Below are 16,545 nucleotides of genomic sequence, written 5' to 3' on the forward strand. Positions count from 1 at the left end.
TCAACTGGCTTATCAACCCCCCCCCACCCCGCACCATACTTCCTGTGTCAGCCACATTTCTCTGCTTTCCGTCCCACGTTCTAACAGCAGTAACAGGATATTCTAAAATACACTAAGACTGCATCTTCTCAGTTCGGGTTTAACTGTCTCACAGGAGACAAAAAGAAACTATCTTAACAAAAGAACTCTGATAAGAGATATATTCCCCAGTTAATCATCCCCTGAATGTTAACCATCACAGCTTGTAAGCTATTTACCCTATAATCTCTTTATTTTCTATCTTTAAAGTACCCTATTGCGGTACAACAATCATCTCTAGAGCAATTTTAAGTGGCAGCAAATCTTCAAGCACAGTCTTCCATATTCAGAATTAAAACATGCTTCACTGTTTTTAACAAAGGCTCTAACAGAATGAAAGCTTCATTCTAAAACCGCAGGAATCATTCATCTTCTCTGTGTTGTGTTTGTCCTAAAATAAATGTTTCTTTCTTCCCTGTGACAATTAAATGAACTCTCTGATTTTTTTCTCCATTTTATTTTTATGTTGACAGCATGCTATTGTTAAAAAAAATCATCTGAAGAAGAGACTCTCCCCATCAAAACAATAGCAGCAACAAAAGTCTATATGCCTTATAAGAAATAATTTGGATAATTCTCAGGTGACTGGACTGTCTTTACTGGAAATTAATTTTGATTAATAAGTATATCCATCCTATGAATTTGAGTGGTAAAAGAACTGCTTACCTAATTTTCTGTTTTCTAGTAAGAATTCCAGAATGTCCATATTCATTCTTTCTTTCTCACATATCATGGAGTTACTCAGCTCTCTGTATGAAACTGTCCTATTGGTCACTATCATGAAATTATTTCATTAAGATATGATGTGTATTTCAGATGATGAAGAATTTCACTGAAACTTAGCAGAGTCTTACTAAATAATAAGTCATTGTAAAAATCCAACAAAAACTGGAAGTCACTGCCATTATCGTGAGAATCATTAAATATCACTATTTATTAACATTGTCAAGAACTGTGGACAGTCCAAGATTTCACCCCACATGCCAGCTAGCCGGTAAGCCTGCCGCAGTTTCGTGGATGCTGGCAGAAAATAAGAGAGCCCTGGATCAGAGACTAAGGACCTTTTATTACTCACAGCAATAGCACTGGCCAGAGTATCAGCATTTATGTTCGTTTCCTGAGTCCCATTTCTTACAGGGAGATGAAGAGAGGGTCAGGTGACACCCACATATGAAGTATGAAGTAGGCTGTGTTACAGGAGAGGAACCACAAGCACAGGGAACCCCAGTATTTTATAGTGGGCGATTATCCAGCCTGAACTTCGTCCCAGAGGGAGACATTATCCTTACTTCATGGGACATAAAGAAATCTTCCCTGGGCCTCCCTGGTGGCGCAGTGGTTGAGAGTCCGCCTGCTGATGCAGGGGATACGGGTTCGTGCCCCGGTCTGGGAGGATCCCATATGCCGCGGAGCGGCTGGGCCCGTGAGCCATGGCCGCTGAGCCTGCGCATCCAGAGCCTGTGCTCCGCAACGGGAGAGGCCACAACAGTGAGAGGCCTGCGTACCGCAAAAAAAAAAAAAAAAAAAAAAAAAAAGAAATCTTCCCTTTTCTCCAGAGGGAGACACTTGCTCCATTTTTCAGAAGAAGGCCATCCGTGCCTTTGCTCACAAAACATGCAGAGATGCAAGAGGCTCATGGAGGGTTGTCTATCAACAAACTTTCACTTCCTCATTTTTTCACTAAACTCGCATCTGTTCAGGTCTTTTAAAACATTTTAAATTGGTACATTTGTTGGGGTCAGTGTATTATAATGAAGCTAAAAATAATCATTTCCTTATTCTCCTATTTATACCTATAGCATACATTTGACAATCACATTTAGCCTTACATTATTATTAAAATTCTAATTTTAAAAAGGATTGTCATTTCCCCATTAGCCAGGACCAGGCAACATCATTAAATTATTTTGATTCAACAAAATAATTATTGACCATCAAAGATGTGCGAGGCAATCGATGAGATATCGGTCCTTCTCTCTATCTTCTATCTGCACAGAGTGAGCTGCTGCATGCATTTTTCATAGTTTTATTCATTAATATTTATTGAGTGCCTGCTGTGAGACTGGCATTTTACAAGGTTCCAAAGACAAAGGTAAATAAGCTTCCTTTCCTCAAGTTCAGGGTAAAAGCTCACAGAAGAGACACCAAGGTGAAGCGTTAAGAGATGAGCAAGAGATATACAGGAGGTGCTAAGAAAGTGTAGCAGGGGCTTCCCTGGTGGCACAGTGGTTAAGAATCCGCCTGACAATGCAGGCGACAGGGGTTCAAGCCCTGGTCCAGGAAGATCCCACGTGCCGCGGAGCAACTAAGCCCGTGAGCCACAGCTACTGAGCCTGCGCTCTAGAGCCCGCGAGCCACAACTGCTGAAGTCCCTAGAGCCCGTGCTCCTCAACAAGAGAAGCCACCGCAATGAGAAGCCCGCGCACCGCAATGAAGAGTAGCCCCCGTTCGCCGCAACTAGAGAAAGCCCGTGCGCAGCAACAAACACCCAATGCCGCCAAAAATAAATAAAATAAAAATGAAATAAAAGCGCAGCAGACTCAGGCTGGGTGAGGTGGTGCCAGGCTTCCAAGATGGATTCTTCAAGAAAAACAGGAATTAGCCTGAAAGAGCTGAGCACAAAGGAGTGTGAGGGTGGACATTCCAAGCAGAGAAAGAAGCCCATGCCACGGGTCAGGGAGCCTCCTTAGCTGGGAACTGTGTGTCCTTTAGAAAGAGGCCGTGAAAGCAGACGTGGATGTGGAGGCTGGAAAAAGCTGAAGCTGGAGAAGTGAGCACAGTTCAAATCAGAGTCCTTAGGGGCAGTTCCAATATATTCATACACATATATATAGGAAAGAGTTTAAGGGTAACAATGTGGTTACAAGGAAGCCCTGGAGGATTTGTCTTGAAACCGTATTTGTAAGCAAAGCAATGTTTTTACATGGCTTTTTACTGGAAAGGAGTGGAACTGATGGATTTTGTACATGAGGGTCGAGTAAAGAACCCCCAAATCATACCCTTGTCACCACCACTGAGAACCTTAAGTACTTAAGTACCATGCGGGAGAGTTTGCATTTACCCTGAACAGGTGTGCAGCGGGGTGGACACCACTGGTCAGCTGGCTGGCTATGGCCATAAGCCTGATGAGAAGTTTAGGGCAGAGGTAGGGAGCATGAAGAAAATAAGTGGATTCAAGAGGTTCTGAAGAGGCAGAACCTGCAGGACTTAGTGGCTGATGGCAGGAGGGGAGATGACAGCAAAGCACCGAGACCAGGATGGCTCCCAGTTCTCTGACCTGGGCTGGGCTGATGGGTGCCATTCACTGAAATAGTAAGTACAGGAGGACAGGAAAGCGGGCAGGGAAGAATGGTGGGTTCAGTGTTGAAATACCACCTGTCAGTAATGGACAAGTTTTTGTTTTCTGGCCATGCTCTCCTGTTTAATTGATGAATGCCAACTTGAAGAGGCACAAAGGTTTTCCCTATTATAAAAGCCTCTCATTCTTTGTAGGTGATAAGAGAACATTGCAGCGATCAGATCTCCAGCTGCTGGGCTTTCCCAAACGGGAACCCCAAAACAACTCACCTTTCCCTCCTCCATTTTTAGAAATAAATTCTCTCTTCCATTTATCAGAGCCTAGTTATTTAGTAAATTCAACAATATCCAGAAACCCATTTCAAATAAAAGGGAAGCAAAACCAAGGCATCACTAGAACATATTGGGATCTCCTCCCGGCACTGGTTTAGTTCCACTGTCCCACTTCATCTCCACTGCTCAGGTGGAGTCCCTAGGACTGTTCTCATTTCACAGATAAAGAGGAACCTCAGGCTTCAGCTACAGTCAGGACTCTATAACTCAAGTCCATCACACCCTGAATTATATTCTTCAACTTTCCTGTGTTCCCCATACAATTTCGCTTCAAAGTTTCTAAAAGGTGTAGTATTTTGCCATCTCAGTCTTGTTTCTAAACCTGCTGAAACCATTTAAATTATCTGTATTATAACTCTGCTCAAGGCTTAAGGCTAGTAAAGTCTGCAAGTCTGGCAGAATCAGCAGTTCTCAAGGTCCCATCTCTGGTCTACCAGGCACTTCTTTCACAACTGAGAGGAATACATTTCTTACGCAGCTAAACTTCTGCAGTTTTGTGAGAATTACATTTCTAATCTCCTGATTGGAAGGAACAGGAGGGCCTACGTGCTATGGCTGAATTCATATAATACTGGTATCAAATTCTCAGGTCAAGCAAAAATGCTCTCCTTTCTCAGCGCCCTCCTGGTCCTTTCTCTAGAATTCTGTATTTCTAGCTCCTGAGAGATGCCTGTTCTTTGTCTTAGTTGTTACACTCATCTTCACTGATTTTTTTTTTTCTTTTTTTGCGGTACGCAGGCCTCTCACTGTTGTGGCCTCTCCCGTTGCGGAGCACAGGCTCCAGATGTGCAGGCTCAGCGGCCATGGCTCACGGGCTCAGCTGCTCCGCGGAATGTGGGATCTTCCCGGACCGGGGCACGAACCCATGTCCCCTGTATCGGCAGGTGGACTCTCAACCACTGCGCCACCAGGGAAGCCCTGAGAGATTCTTTCATTATCATTTCATTGGATTTATGTTTGGAATGACTTGTCTACCAAAAAAAATGTTTTAAGTAAAATACATATGACTGAAGATCAAAAGTTGCAATCATTAGATGATAGTATTACCAGCCTGAAATATATGTATACGTATGTGTGTATATACATATGTATGTGTGTGTATATATGTATGTGTGTATTCATACGTATATATATATGATATATCCAACCAAAGCACATAGAAAATGTACTCACATTGGGCAGACTTGTCTTAAGTAAAAATATAATTTCCTTTAAAATTTTTTAAAAAACTAGTTTTCTGACCACTTCAAGCCCACTCACCACCACTGTCATGACCCCTCACTGGATCAGTCCAGGCTGAAATGTTCTCTAACATGTAAATGGTAGCTAATAAACACTTTCCTGACAGGGTCACATTAAAATCGAGGCTCCACAGGACTGAATGTTGTCCAGCTTTAGAGGAGTTAAAGCTCAGAATTTGATTCTTTTCAACTTGGTGTCAAAAAATGACAAATGGCCCTTTATTTTAACTTCAGCTGCTTTCATACTTAGAAAAATCTCCCAATTCTAACTACTTTCCTAGATTTCTTTCTAGTGATTTTTTTTTTTTTTTCGGTACGCGGGCCCCTCACTGTTGTGGCCTCTCCCGTTGCAGAGCACAGGCTCCGGACGCACAGGCTCAGCGGCCATGGCTCACGGGCCCAGCCACTCCGCGGCATGTGGGATCTTCCCGGACCGGGGCACGAACCCGTGTCCCCTGCATGGGCAGGCGGACTCTCAACCACTGAGCCACCAGGGAAGCCCTCTAGTGATTTTTAATGCTTATTTTTTCACTTGCTTTTCAAGGTCTTTGTAATTTATTTTTATATATAGTGTAGGAAAGAATAGAAACTAATATGTTTCCTTAAAGAGCTGGCCAAATTTCCCAGTACTAGAAAGTTTTAAAATTTGATAGAATTAGAGACTTATGTAGAGGCATAAAGACTCCAGGAAACATAAAGCTTTTCTGTCTTTGACTTAGTTAATTAGGAAATTTTAATTTTTATATGATTTACCAATTTAAGTCAATGTTATTAATTATGTAAACATAAATGGTTTCCATAAAAATATTACGCTCTACAGCAGTAGTGAAATTGAGTGAATTTAGTAACACTGGCCAACTCACTGTCATGGACAGAATCCAAGAACAATCCAGATGGATTATTGATCATAACTTTCTAAGATTTAGCATTTTATTCTATTAAGTGATTGTTAAATATTTAAAAAATAAACGATAGAAACTAACATTTCTGACTTTCACAATTATAAAATCAAAGTAAAACATATAAAGAAAGAAAGACTCTTGGAAAAAACAGTGAATATCCATATTCTCACAGTCAAGTAACATGAAATAAAGTAATTCAGATTATCCTGTGCTCTTCTGAAAATCAATATAACTGAGGGAATTAAAAGAAAAAAAAGTTATGAGGCCTGCTTGCTCCCTTGCCTCTAAAATATGTTTTTGTTTGCCAAATCGTGCCCTTTTCTCTGTTGTGCTAACTGTGGGGTAGCCTTAACCTTCTGGGGTGAGTGAAGAGTTTCAAGCCAGCAGCCTGGATTCCAGCACTGGTGGCTGTGCACCCAGGAGAGAGCGTATAAGAGGACTGATCCTATAGGGCTGCCAGGTGGATTAAGTAAATCAACGTAAGTGAAGCATCTGACACTTCCTGGTACACTGTTACTGCTCAGGATTAGTGACCACTAATATCATGAGTCAAGCACTAGGATACTTGATGTATGATTGTATCCCACCCGAGGTCACCCGGTGAGGCTAGGACCAGCCTTAGAGCCTGTGCTCTCAACCCTTCCCTGTCCTGGCCTGTTTTCAGTGAAATCATTACAGGTAACGTGACATTGTAAAATGGCAATAATTCTACAAACATTTTCTAGCCTTTTGACATTAGTACTTAATATTAAACAATAACTGATGAAAATATATTTCAATCTCTCACAGAGTAAAAATAAAATAAAGATAACTAAATAAAAATTAAAAGCTAATCAGGGGTTAAAATGATTTTCCCTGCTGTCTCTGGGTACAATGGTGAAAAAATGCCTAATAAGGATTTCTCAACCTGCCTAGAAAAGTAATTTGGATTTTTTGCAGCAGTTTCTCATAAAACAGAAGAAATGTCCACAGAGCACGTCCTTTGTCCTGTACTCCTTGACTCCATTTTCATGAATCTCAGATCTCCTATTCTCTATTTATCTGGATATTTTCAATATCAATACAGACACTGCAATATCGACTTTCCAGGAAGTGCTACTAACCAGAAACTATCTAGGCTTCAGATTTCCAGGTTCTGAAATGACTGCAGTTTATTGATTGTATAATGAGAACGCAGAATACTGAATTTAACTATAGTAAGAAATATCTGTAGGTCTCTCTCAATGACAATGAATGTCCTCAACTCCTCACCACACCCACCCATCTGGCCTCATTCTTCTCTAGGTCGGTACCGGCAGTTTCCAACGCTCCCACTGGACCTGGAAGAATGCTGATGAGTTGGAGAAAATCAGGAAGAATTATAAGTAAACCCTAGGAAATGCACATAAAACCAGAGGCTTCTTTTTATATTGGCGCTGCCTTCCGTGAGAAATTGTTCTATCTGGGGCTAAATTTAATCTATCAGATGTGTGACGGTGGGAAAAGATTGATTACAGCTCCTCTGTCGTCTCATTGAATGAGCGAGCTTTTGAACCGCAAATCCGATCCAATCACTCATCTTTAAATCATTCAAAAGTTTTCTATCATCCATTTAAAAAGTATCCAATTGGCTTCATAAGATATAACAGACTCTCCGGGGTGTGTCCCCTCCCCACATCCATATCTCATCTGCTGCAACTCACCATCTGGAATTTTAGCTTTCATTATTAGCATCATGAGGGCCTAATTCCTAATGGTGAGATACAGAGTCTGAAAGCCATGACCATTTGGGCATTGTGGTCTTATACTGACAAAATATTTACAAATCTAAGAAGACCAAAATTTTGTTTGTGATTATCAGAATGTTTCCCAGATCTCTGAAAAAATCAACCTAGTCATTACTAGAAGGAAAAATTCTAGGTAAAGTTCTACAGAGAATGAGATGAAATCAAATGTGTTGAGTGCTAAGCAGATTTTTGGACACTTATCTTCAAACTCATTTCAGAGGTCCTCAGACTAAATGCAAGCTTAACCCTGTATCTACCGCAGAATAAAACTGTGCTACATTCTATGAAAACCTGACAGTAAATTTTCAATAATTTTGTTAATCTTCCTCATATTTAGTCTTTTTTGCAAAATTCCTCCTATGTAAACTTATGTGACATTCAATATTTTTTCTATAACATTTCTGTCGTAACTCAAATCTCTAACTATACATTATGTAGGGAAGTCCCATGCTCTTGGAAAAGTGTTTCTATGCATTCGTCTAAAATCTTTAGAAAAGAATTATATCAAATAAAAATTTCCATTTTCTCCCTAAGATATCATCTTGAGGACGATCAGCTGGAAAGTATTCTTGTTATTGATTTGCAGGAGATTAATGTGACTTTTCAGTAAACTTGTTAAAATACCTCAGATTATAGTTCTGGAGATCTCAACCTGAACTGGGCACACCCTACTTCATGATCCTGAATAGTTCCTTGATTGCTAAAACTTTCTATAAATATATTCATAAATGGAAACAAAGATGTATCAATATATAACTTATTTTTATTAACATTATATTCAAAAATGTATACCTAAACCCTTGAAAATAGCAATGAAAAATTTATAGCTCAAAAACTAAATAAAAAACTGAATTTTTATTTTATGATATTTTCCCATTCCTCAAAAAACTGAATTTTTATATTTTCCCATTCCTCTTGTTGAGCAACGCTGATGTATTTTTATTTCATGTATTCTCTACTCCGTTTCAACTTAGATTATCCCATGTTAATATTTACCATTTTAGTAGCTGCCACAGATTGCTTATACCTTCCACAACTATTCAAATGCATTCTGCTAACAGTGAAGAGTTCAGCTAAGTCTTGTGAAGAGATCACAGTTATAGAAAATTAATATCACAGCTGTAGAAAATTAATATCCCAATGGGTAATTAAAATACACAAGAAATGAAATGCAAGCAACAGGGAAAAATGAATGCTACATCAACCAGAATAATACATAGAAGACTATTTTTAGTCCAGAGAATTTATGAAATGGGTATTAAAAATGTAATTTTGTATGAATCCAATTAAACCATCTTTAAAACAAATTAAAGTATTATAAACTATATTGTGTTGGATATTTTTCAGTATTAAAATGCGGTTGCTAACCCACCAGTCTCTTTATAACTGGAGGCTAGGTATTACATAGAATTAAATAATATGCATTTTCCCATTCAAAAATTTCTAATTTTTAAAGATATGAGTAAAGGATATTTAGATGTCCACTTATGAAACAAGCAAAAAAGGTCCATAGTTTTAGGGGTGAAAGTGCCATTATTAATAACAATAAATGTATGAATGTATATTAAAGAAAGGAGAACAAGAGAGGGAAAGTAAAAGGGAAAAGAAAGCTTTTGCAAATTAAAATTAGAGCAGTAAAATCTTTTTTATAATTTAGTAAACTTGGAAGAGAAGGTTAAGCAAACCTCAAATCTCCCACAAAATAAAGCAGCAAAAAAGAGAGTGAAAATAAAAAAGATTGGAAAATTGTAAGATCAGAACAGCACTGGAACATATAACTAATAGATGGTTAGGGAAAGAGAACAGAAGTGGGAGAAAGAGAGCAGAGAAAAATGGTGGAAGGGAAATAATTAACAAAAATTATAATAATAATCCAGAAGTATTTCCCAGAAATGAGACACCTTGGTTCCTTGATTGAAAAAAAATCTCATAAAGTATTTGGAAAAATACTAACACCATGACACATCATTATGAACCTCATAACAAAGGATCAATGCCAGGCACTATTGCAAACGCTTTGTTTCTACTTCAGTAGCAGGTTGTGAAGATTAAATGAACTAGTGGGCTGTGTGTGTGTAGTGCTCGCACGCTCGTGTGCGTATACCACGATATAGTACCCCTGCTCTTAGTGTTAATATTGTATTATATAAACACTAATGTAATACACCATTAGACTGTGCTATTATGAAATAACTCTTTTAACACATGATCCTATTGGTAGAAACTATTATAATTGCCATTTTACACTTGAGGAACTCGAAGGACAGAACAGTAAAGGGATAGAGTGGGAACTCAAACACAAGTCGTCTTCCTTCAGAGCCAGCACAATTAACCATCACACAATACAGGATCCTTAACTTAGGGCATGAAGCAAGAGAGATTCCCAATAAATTAAAAAGCTGAAGATAGTAAAATAAATTTATGAAAATATAAAAAGAACTTATAAGAAAATATTTAATAATCTTGTGAAGAAAGACTTATTTCAAGACACAAAATCAGAAACCACCAACACTTGACTATAAAATTTAAATATTTTATGTAGCAAAAGGAAATTAAACAATAAGATGTAATTTTTCATCCTTCAACCTGGCAAAATTTTTAATCTAATTAATATCCAGGTCATCTAATGTTAAGATAAAAAGTACTCTTATACCCTCCAAGTGGGAATGTAAACTAGTGCAATGCAAATTGACAGTTTATATCAGAAACAGTGGCATAAAACAATGATTAAAATTTTTCTTTTTTTGACAATTTGAAGGATGAAAAATTACATGTCATATTTAATCATTTTATGTAATCTTAAGCCAAATTACACAATTTCACTAGCAAGTACAAATACCTCCCAGAGAAAAGGTCAAGAAAATAATAATCCCTAACAAAAGAAAAGGTGTCACCTACATTTTCTCAGATTAATGTCTCCTGATTAATTTTATTTATTATAAAATGAATGGACTATGGACTGAACTGTGTCCCCCAAAGTTCATAGGCTGGAGCCCTAACTCCAAATATGACTGTATTGGAAATAGGGCCTTTAAGGAGGCAATTAAGGTTAAATAATATCATATGGGTTGGACCCAGGTCTAACAGGATTAGTGTCCTTATAAGAGGAAGAGACCCCAGGAAAGTGCACACAGAGAAAAGCACCAGTGAGGACCCCCTGCCAGCCCAGGAGAGAGTTCTCACCAGGAACCAACCCTGCCAGCACCTTGATCTCAGACTGGCCTCTGGGACTATGAGAAAATACATATCTGTTGTTTAAGCTACCCAGTCTTACAGAATTGATATGAGGATTTTTTAAAATAATATTTCAAACATAGTTAGCATAGAAATATGTGCTCAATGAACAGTAGTTATTCCATCATGGCTTTTCGTTTCCAAATCACTTTCTGTCTGCACTGAAACCCATGATCTTCATTCCCCGGTGGCTCAGATGCACTGAACCGAGCCTCAATTCCCCCCAGCAAATCTATTCAAGGGTCATGGAGCTCCTGGAACCCTGGAATCCCCACAGGCATTTCTGGAGCACCCCCCTAGGAGAGCACAAAGATCGACCAAAACATAGTCCACTTTGAACTGTAATTAGAACTGAGGAAAATTCAGCTATAGAAGAGCCACTGACTAAAGGTCCTGAGCATTTCTAAGCATGACTAATACATGGTAGGTTTTTACTAAGAGACTGGAGATGGCCCTTGTTGCTTCTACCTCCTGTCTGGTTTCACCTTTTACCTGGCTGCAAGGTAAACATACAAGTTTTAAACATCCCATAGAAACCTGCTGGCCCCAGATTCACTGCAGTGAGAGCCCTTAAGCCCTCTGCTTTGCACCCCAGCTTATTCTTCCATTCCCTCCTCCAGCATCCGGGCCTGATCTGCCGTGTGCCCTCTCCTAACAAGGGGTTTCTAGCCACAGAAATCAGCATCTCCCCTGTGTCCACCTAGTCCTGATTGCTGCTGATGCCTTGATTCCAGGCTGCTCCCTTCCTCAGGAGGCAACTGTTTTATTTGGGGTTTTTTCCTGCTTTGTTTTGTTTGTTTTATTATTTAAAGGGACAACACTCTTTCCTCTCCCCCAGATTCTAACAGACTAATAAAACACACAAATTCACGTCAGCACGTAGCATTAGTGGGGCATCGCCTCTTACCAATTAATAACCACAAGTTTTATGCTTTGGGAATCTTCTGACTTCCTTCCAAAACAATTTCCTTTATATTTTATGTAAAGAATAAAATCGGTATTAGTAAGTATGGAAGACTAGAAGCTAGCAGAAAGAGAATGAGCAGTGGTAACTCTGTACCAGGCAGCAAAGTACTACTTAATCCCTCAGGAAAGAGAAGATATTTACAAGAGCCAGCCATTCTTCCCTTTTTCTCCTAGGTGATATGTGAATCTCTGCTCCTGCATTCCGATTCGGTAGTTATTTTCTACTGCATTGTGTTCCATCTAGTTTATTCCTGGTTTGAATCTTTCATGATGCGGTAGGAAGTTTTCCTTCTATGGCTAGAGTCACTTCACCTTTCTTGTCACGTGGTACTCTTCAGTTTCCAGAAGTCATGTAATTTTGTTAGAATAAACAAATGTCTTAAATGCCTCTGTATCCAATATATGTCCTTCCTTTTGGAGTGGACCCATGTTTCTCCATCTGGGGCTCATATACTTGCCATGGAGGGAAGGGGGTAGGGGATGGTATGGAGTGTCATTTCAGAGTATACTTCAAACCACCAGGTAAATATGATATGTTTCTCTCCCAGATTGTCAATGTTACCTGAATATATGGGTAGAAAATATTATTTTCTATTAAAACAAACATGAATATACAATGGAGTAGAAATGAAAATTCAAAAGGACTTTTAAGATAGACTGATAGCTATGAGCAAATTTGTTACTTTTAAATTGCAGCATCCCCCAGATGCCTAGAGTCTGTCTTTCAGGGGATGGTCCGGAGGGGAAAGTTTAGGAAGGATTTAAATAGGGTCTCTGTTGAGTGGAGTGACCAGATCTAGTCCAGCAAGTTTTTCATTTAAGCCACAAAGTTGATTTGTTTTGTTTTCATCAACAGTGCCTAAGGGCACAATTCAAATAAATGTTGAGAAAATGATTAATTACTTCTCTCTTTTGTTCTCATACTCATTGTTGCCAAAATCAAACAGCACTTATTAAGCCTTCATATGTTCAGCTCTGATTGAGGTATGTTATTTTTGTGATAAGCAGAAACAGCATCATTTGTGAACGGTCCATAAAGAAATGGTTGAGGTGAGAAAAAAACATCATTTAATCTCCCATTAGACTAGAAATTGTTTGTAGAGGAGAAGAAGAAATCTTCAAGATGACCTTGAAGGAAAATAATATTCCAAACCTGTCACAGTGAGAACAGCGTACTGCGAGGGTAGACAAAGTATAGACATTGAACAAGAAAACGGACAAGAGCGTGGACACATTCAGCATAGAAAGAAGGGATCAAAACTAACATTTATTAGGTACCTACCATCCCAGGTGTCTTCCTGTATGTTGTTTTGTTTAACCCTCAAAATACCTTAGGAAAGTATGTTCTTTCCATGCAAAAAACTGAGGCTCAGAGAGGGATGGCAGAGCTGGACTTTGGACTCAGCAATGTCAGAGTCCGTGGTGGTGGTGTCTGCACACTCCGTGGAGCAGAGGTCACTGGTGATTGTTGAACTGAAGTGTACAGTTCCGTAACCAGCTCTTCTAAGCTCTGCTGGCGTCCTGCTCTGATCCCGTACAGCACTGGCTGTGCGGACCCTTCATTTGATGTTTACTGTTATCTATCCTTGTCTGATGATCATTCCCAAAGCAGCTTGTGAACTCTGGAAACTCAGGAACCATGGCTTCCATTACGTTGTCTTCCCTGTAGAGTCCTGATCTATTTTAGTAGATGCTTGGCAAATTTTAGTTGCACGATTGAAGTTTTACCCCCAAGATTCTAGATTCTGTGTACATAGGCAAAGACTCTTCTATATTCACGACTTAAACCTTAGCCTTTGACCACAAGTAATGGGAATTAAAGGTGTGCTCTCGCACTGCTCTCTTTCAGATATTCCTTACATTTTTTAAAATAACAGGATAAAACCAAGGCCAGGAACATGGTCTTAATATTAGGATTTCCAACTGGTTTGTGCTTATGAACGCCAGTCTCTCCTCTTACGGGAACTGAACTATCATCCAGCAAGTCAATGGTGAGATAAGGAGGCAAACTGTTAAAATTTTAAGTGATGTTCCCCATATTGGACTAGTGTATCACAACCTTGTCGTATAAGCATCATGTCAAAAGGCCACCTCCTCAGGGAAGCCTTCACGGACTGCCCCCTATGGATGGCCGTGCTGGATAGAGTCCCTCATGGCATCTGTCTCTTGCTGTGTGGATGCATTTAACATGTATGAATTTAATTGATACACATTGATTTAATACTCAAAAGCACCATATTATACCATTATTGTCATCCAGAATGTGCAGATAAGGAAACTGCGAAACCCAGAGACCAAGTAAGTCTCTCAAGATCAGTTACAACGAGTTAGCCACAGGGGCAGAACGTGTGCCCAGAGCTCTGACTCCTAAGTCCCCAAGCTGATCTCGCCTCTAACGGCCAAACCCTCCTGCCTACCCCCAGCTTCATCTTCCTCATTGCCTCCTCAGGGTCCTACAGCAAAGGGAAGACACACTTAGCTGAGATTTTATGAGAATTTGATGATGGAATTTAATTGGACCCTTGAATCAGCTGTCGGTCCAGTTACTGAACCAGTAAGGAGATGTGAGAGACGGCAAGGCAGCCCTGCCCCCCTCAGGCCTGAAGGAGCACAGAAAGGAAATGGGGTTTCAGGACCCTGGGAGAGGCAGGCAAGGGAACAGAAAGGTCTGGAAACTCAGAAGCAGGAGGCTGGGTGGCAGAAGCAGCACAGGAGCAGACGGGACAGCCTCGGTAGGAAATGCCCAGGCCTCTCCTCCCTGACCTGCTGCTGAGTCTTAATGAGAGAACCAGGCCAACAATGAAACTAAAATGCTTTCTATCTCGAAAGCAAGATTTTGCTCTCACGACTTTTTAACATTAAGAGCTTCCACCACTTTAATTACCTTTTTATTGCCCAATGCATTTGCATTTCCTCCCTGGATCCCAAGCTTCAGACTCCACACGGATCGATTCCGAGTCACCAAACACACCTGACGATGAAACTGGCTTTTAGTGCGTGACCTTGCAAACGCCAGCCCCACCTGAGGAGCCTGATGAGATGTTTGATGTTTCTGTGTTAACAGATCATCTTCCCTGGATTCCTCTCCATAGAGACGAGAAAAAATATAAACCAAACTCAATACATCTCTTGCTTTGAGTCAAATAGCTCCGAGAGGGCAGTGCACACTGTATCTATGTTTCCTTCTCTCCCCACTGAGCTCATCCATCAGATAATCATCATTCTCACGTGTGAAGAACAATTACTGACTGATTGAGGAGGATGGGGAGAGCCCTGGGAAGTTCACCTGAGGCCCTAGAACGCATCCTGTCTCCCTAGGTTGTTAGCATTCTGCTAGTTTCCCAGTAATCATTTCTGGATTTTGCATTAAACAAATTTCTCGTTGCAGGGGTGCATCTGAACTATAAAATCATAGAAATAAATTTCCTCTAAGACTTAACTCTGAGGCCATTTTAGTAACCGTGAAGGTTTATCGTTTGGGTTAACCATCATGAAGTGGGCTCGGTTACTCACAAACCCGCCAGGAGAAGCCAGGGCCTGGAACGCAATCACTGTGAAAGCTTTCTCCTGATAATTGATGGTGACGGGTTAGGATAAAGTGTAGTCTGCCTGCTCAAAAGGTTTTAAGAAGTATGTCATTTGCTTCTGTACGCTGAAAAGTGAGTATCAAAGAAAAGAAAGCGCTTACAGGCTCTCCGGCAAAAACAGCTTTTTTTTTTTTGGAAACGCTTTTCGTGCTTTTGTTCCAGAGGTTGAAGGAGAGTACAAGTCTGAGATCCCTAGCTCTCTGGCATCCAGAATTTCTGAGAAGACACACTAAGGAAACTATTGAGCCCTGCATACAACATTTGTAACTCACCAAGGAACCAGGCGCCGTTTCTCCATTTTTACCTACTCACCTCGCGCTTTTCGGAGTCAGTTTCTTGGTACAGCTCTCCTTCCTTTTTCTCTCTCCAGGTCACGGGTTCGGGTCCTCGAAGATGTCACGAGCACAGACGTTTCCCAGCTACGCCTCGGAGCAGAGCGAAGAGACACAGCCGTCTTTGTCCCGGTCCAGCAGCTACGGCTTCAGCTACAGCTCCAGCTTTATCCAATGACACCCAGGGAGATGCTGAGACCAGAGAGACAGTCTGTCCGGACCTGCCTGGGGGCCATCGCGCCCTCTGCCTCGAGGAGGACCAATTGCAGGGAACATTGAAATGGGTCGGGTCTATCCCCGCTCCCAGTGGAAGGTTAAAAACTGGAGTTCCGCTTCCTTGATTCCGTGGCTAAGTCCTTTATTTATTGAGTTTCTTGCGGGGGAGTCTATGTTTTACAAAAATAGAATCCAAATCGTCTGAACAGTCATTTAAATAAAATCCTTTGAGTCTGACAGTAGCAGAAGCCTGGGCAGGGTGAGAAGTCGCCCACGCTGGACTGTACCTGGGTGAAGGCATTGCCCCTGTCCTCCTGGCTCAGTCCTCCCACCTGAGGAGAGGTCTGTCCTTAGACAGAAAGGTGACCCACCACAAGCTCTGTGGCTTGGAGGGTTTCGACAGGGACAAATCCAGTAAACTCTACAAATGGCATCACAACTTTCCATATAAATAAGCCCAGTGACAAGGGAACACGCCCACGAAATTTAGAACACACTCTTAAGCAGGGCCTTGTAGCTCTATTCCGTGTGTGTGCTCTGTGTGTGTGTGTGTTGTGTGTGTGTGTCTGTAGACAAATATAGATATGGATATT

At 40.6% G+C, this 16,545-nt stretch overlaps 1 protein-coding gene across 1 annotated transcript in view; it reads left to right on the forward strand.

Annotated features, from left to right (window-relative positions):
* DOK6 (docking protein 6) overlaps window positions 1-15,914 on the forward strand; it is a gene marked incomplete at its 3' end in the record, with an annotated part of 407,521 nt that extends 391,607 nt beyond the window's left edge. The window contains exon 8 of the mRNA XM_079717704.1: window positions 15,775-15,914. Coding sequence (XP_079573830.1) covers window positions 15,775-15,914 — 140 coding nt within the window. The remainder of the gene's footprint in view (window positions 1-15,774) is intronic.
* Window positions 15,915-16,545: the final 631 nt, after the last annotated feature.

Source organism: Hyperoodon ampullatus (genome assembly GCF_949752795.1).
Source record: "Hyperoodon ampullatus genome assembly, chromosome: 13".
NCBI classification, from domain to species: Eukaryota; Metazoa; Chordata; class Mammalia; order Artiodactyla; family Ziphiidae; genus Hyperoodon; species Hyperoodon ampullatus.